General features: G+C 39.9%; 1 protein-coding gene across 1 annotated transcript in view; it reads left to right on the top strand.

Moving 5' to 3' along the window:
• Positions 1 to 1,362, top strand: part of ASNS (asparagine synthetase (glutamine-hydrolyzing)) — a 20,531-nt gene extending 19,169 nt beyond the window's left edge. The window contains exons 10-12 of the mRNA XM_019665284.1: positions 161 to 242; positions 333 to 488; positions 1,006 to 1,362. Of these exons, the coding sequence (XP_019520829.1) occupies positions 161 to 242; positions 333 to 488; positions 1,006 to 1,215 (448 nt within the window). The 3' untranslated portion in view covers positions 1,216 to 1,362. The remainder of the gene's footprint in view (positions 1 to 160; positions 243 to 332; positions 489 to 1,005) is intronic.
• Positions 1,363 to 4,335: the final 2,973 nt, after the last annotated feature.

Genomic DNA, 4,335 nt, shown 5'->3' with positions numbered 1-4,335 from the left:
GGTTTTTGTAGTCAAGCATTAATATAGGGCAGTCAGGAGGACTGTAAAAATGACATAATTTTAACATTACTTAGAGACTGGTTGAATTGCTAAGAAACTACATCAGAATCTAAACCAACAGGCACTAAATACCCATTTTGATTTTCTTTTCCCCTTTCAGCCTTGAATTGAGAGTCCCATTCCTAGATCATCGGTTTTGTTCCTATTACTTGTCTCTGCCGCCAGACCTGAGAATTCCCAAGGTAGGTAAATCAATTGAAGATAAAAAACTTGTTCATTGGTATTGGTTATATTTGGAACTTTTACTGATGCTCCTTTTGTTTTCATGTCAGAATGGGATAGAAAAGCATCTCCTGAGAGAGACATTTGAAGACTCCAATCTGTTACCGAAAGAGATTCTCTGGCGACCCAAAGAAGCCTTCAGTGATGGCATAACCTCAGTTAAGAATTCCTGGTTTAGGATATTACAGGAATATATTGAACATCAGGTATAATAATGTCTTTAAAAATAGTCTCTAGAATAGGACAATTTGGATGCAGAGTTATATATAATCACTGTTCATTTTGTACTTAGTTTGAGTGTTTTGTGGCTATAGATTTCCTTTTTCACAAGAACTTTATAAGAATTCAGTAGCTTACAGGACTACGAAGTAGCATCTAGTGTTAAAAGAGAGAGGAGACTTACTAATCATCACTGACCTTCATTTAACACTTTTGGCACACGCTGGGTGCCAGATCTTATTAGGCATAAATGAATAAAACACTTAGAGTGTCCATGGATTAGAAATAAGTATATGAATGTTTTTTAGAAGTCACTGCAGCTATGCATATTATGGTATTTTACTATATTCTAAGTGATAGATGATTCAGAGGGTCTCTGGCACAATTTACAGTCAAGACTTTTCATATTGTTTTGTTTTGTTTGTTTTGTGAAGCCAGATTAAATACAAATATTTCCATGTCCTTTAAAAAACCATTTTGCTTTTATACTCTTTATTTTTACAGGTTAGTGATACAATGATGGCAACTGCTGCCGAAAAATTTCCCTTCAATACACCTAAGACGAAAGAAGGCTATTACTACCGCCAAATCTTTGAACGCCATTACCCAGGCCGAGCTGACTGGCTCACCCATTACTGGATGCCCAGGTGGATCAATGCCACTGACCCTTCTGCCCGCACCCTGACCCATTACAAGTCAGCCGCCAAATCTTAGGCACCCTCTAAGCTCTAGAGTGAAAGTAAATATTTCTTCTCATTGTGAAGGGTAGGAGCCTTGGGGGCCGGAAGGGGAGCAGTGAGCGTGGACCATGCAGACTTGCTTGGAGGTGAAACGAAATAAAAGTCTTAAGTCTAAAACATTGATATAGTTGTTTATGTTCATACAGCCCTTTCGTTCGAGGTAACTAGAAAACTGAGCAGATTTTACTGTCACAGTAAGGGAGCAGGTGAGCTAGGAAAGTGGGAAAGAGTCTGATTGCGAGACCTCACCAGCACGCTCCTGGCCGGGCAACGTTAGAAGACGTAGGTCTCCAGCTAGCATGGTCTCCTTCCGGTCTTTCTCTCATCAGAGGGGTCCTCTCATGACTTCCCTCTCTCAGTTCTTTCTGCATTCCTCACACCTGGCTAGGCACACTGTGGAGAAGTTAATCCTTCAGAAGAGTTCATGACAGCTCTATTTTGCAAGATAGTAATTCATATTTCTTTTTCTGTCGATGCACCAAATAAGCCAAACAAGCGGTGAATTTATTGAAAAAGAGGATAGCACACCCAAGGTGGTGGGAGCTGGCAGGCCCAGAGTAGAGAAACTGCCTCAAAGAACAAACAGGCTTAGGAATTTATTATTTCTAAAATGAGGGTGCAAAATATTCAAAACTTAGGGGTGTTGGTATAGGGGTTCTTAGGCGGGTCCTCGCTGACCATCCAGAGGAGGGATTTTTGTCCTTATTTGGCTCTTGTCGGAACTGTCATGGTGGCATGGGTGGAGATTTCCCCTAACCGCAGTGCTAATTACATTATCATGCATTATAATTAGCTCTAGTTTATCCTGAGGGGCAAGATGGCTTCCTGGATCTGCTCTCGGCTGCTGAAATCGAGTTCTGGCCAGTTTGGTAGTTGCACTTTTTCTTAAGGATGATCTTTCTCTCTCTCCTTTGTTTTCCTGCACTTCCTCCTTCCCTCCCTCCCCTTCTCTCCCCTCAGCCCTGTTCTTTCTGCCTAAGTTAACAAAAATATAACAATGAAACATATGTTGGGGAGGAAAAAATATCCTCTACTCTCATGTTCTTCTGGCTGAACTAATAGTCAGATTAACACAAGACAGATTAGCAGGAGAAAAATTAAAGTTTAATAGCATGTATACCTCCTATAAAGAAAAACTGAGCAACTTGCCAAAATGGCAGAAGTGATGACTTTAAATACCACTTTCAGCTAAAGATACTGGGGGTGGAGGGTCAGTTTTGGGTGGCTACCAGGAAAAGCAGAGCCAACAAGAGGAAGATTGTAATGCAGATTTAAATCCTAGCCCTCCCCCTTGATAGTGAAGATAAGCCTCCAACAAGGAAGGAGGCACCCTTACAAATACAGATTTCCCTTACAAATGTAAACATCCTTCTACAAAGGGTAACAGTCTTGGTTTTCAGAACTTCTCCCATGTCTGCTGTTGCTTAAAATGAACCAGCCCAAAATAATGTCTCCTAAGAGGCGTATTTTGGAGTAGCAAACTGTTCCCTTTCACATTCAATGGGCAGGTAGAAGATTTTCATTTGAATGCTCATTGGTTATTGAGGGACAATATATTGAAATATGTTATAAAGATGAATTTACTTACTAGAAACTTGAGATAACTGCTAGTGCACAGGTCAATATAAGAGCGATGGCCATGAAAAAAAAAATGCTTAATGGGGAACAGTGAGGAAGCCAGGAATTTAGCTGGAAAGTTACAAAGTGGGGACTGTTTGAGGGTAGCTAGCTGTAGGCCTTCACTTATAATTTTAAAATGTCTCTTAGAACGCTGAAGAAATGTCATTAATATTGGATGACTCTTAAGATAATCTTGTATTTGCAGGTGCATGAATTGCTTAAACCTAGCATGATTTGGTTTCAGGCATATCTATTCATGGTACCTCACCCAGCCAAGCTAAGTGACACCAAGGATGCTTGGGAACCTTGGCTGATCGTGACTACACCGTGTACAGTTGACCCTTGAACAATGCAGAGGTAAGGGGTTCCCTGTATAGTCAAAAACCTGCGTATAACTTTTGACTCCCCAAAACTTAACTAATAGCCTACTGTTGACTGGAAGCCTTACTGATAACATAAACAATTGATTAACACACATTTTGAATTTTATATGTATTATATATTATATTCTTACAATAAAGTAAATTAGAGAAAAGAAAACCTTACAAAAATCATAAAAGACATTTACAGTGTTAAATCCACGTCTAAGTGGAACCTCAAGAGTTCAAACCTGTGTTCAAGACTCAACTGTACCTTCCAAAATTAAGGTACGCCATCAACCACAAACTGCCAGTTTTTTGAGGGTGTGTGTTTGGCTCCAGATTTTTAACTTGAGTGACTATGAGACCTGACACATTTAGGTACCACCCGAAAGTTTGACAGTAGAGGTACTCCGTTCAGCCAATTTCATAGTGAACTCAGTCCTACAGGTCAACTGTCACTGCAGCAGTTCCCTGGACTTCAAACTGCACGTGAGATCTACATTCAGTCTTTTGCACATGGGGTGTTAGCCTTGTCTTCTACAACTGAAATAGCAGAAGGCTTGAAACAGCCACTGGGGCATGTACAGATGACTCAGCAGCTTCTCAATGGCTAAGCCTGTTTTCTCCGAACATTCCGATATTGGTGACTCAGTGCTGAAGACTTGTGATTTCTAATCCACACAGCACTGCTAACCACAGATAATTCAGTCCCCTCAGCATACACTAAAAGATGATTAGCTGATTATCCTGCACTCTTGTGAAGGAGTGCCACTTATGAGGTTTGTTTCACTTTGCCTATAATACTGACTCTAAAAAAAGGTACTTATAGTTTTTGACAGAATGATATAATTCCAACACTATGGGGATTCCTCAAAAAATAAAAATAGAGCTGCCATATGATCCAGCAAGTCTACTTTTGGGTATTTATCTGAAGAAAACAAAAACACAAATTGGAAAAGATATATGCACCCCTATGTTCATTGCAGCATTACTAGCAATAGCCAAGATGTGGAAGCAACCTAGATGTCTGTTGAGAGATGAATGGATAAAGAAAATGTGGCATATATATTTTTTTCTTTCTTAAAATGTGTACACATTTTTGGGCACTACAC

Source organism: Hipposideros armiger, unplaced genomic scaffold (genome assembly GCF_001890085.2).
Source record: "Hipposideros armiger isolate ML-2016 unplaced genomic scaffold, ASM189008v1 scaffold_438, whole genome shotgun sequence".
Taxonomy (NCBI): Eukaryota; Metazoa; Chordata; class Mammalia; order Chiroptera; family Hipposideridae; genus Hipposideros; species Hipposideros armiger.
Note: the sequence above shows the minus strand (reverse complement) of the source record. Positions and strands in the feature narration are given on the sequence as shown.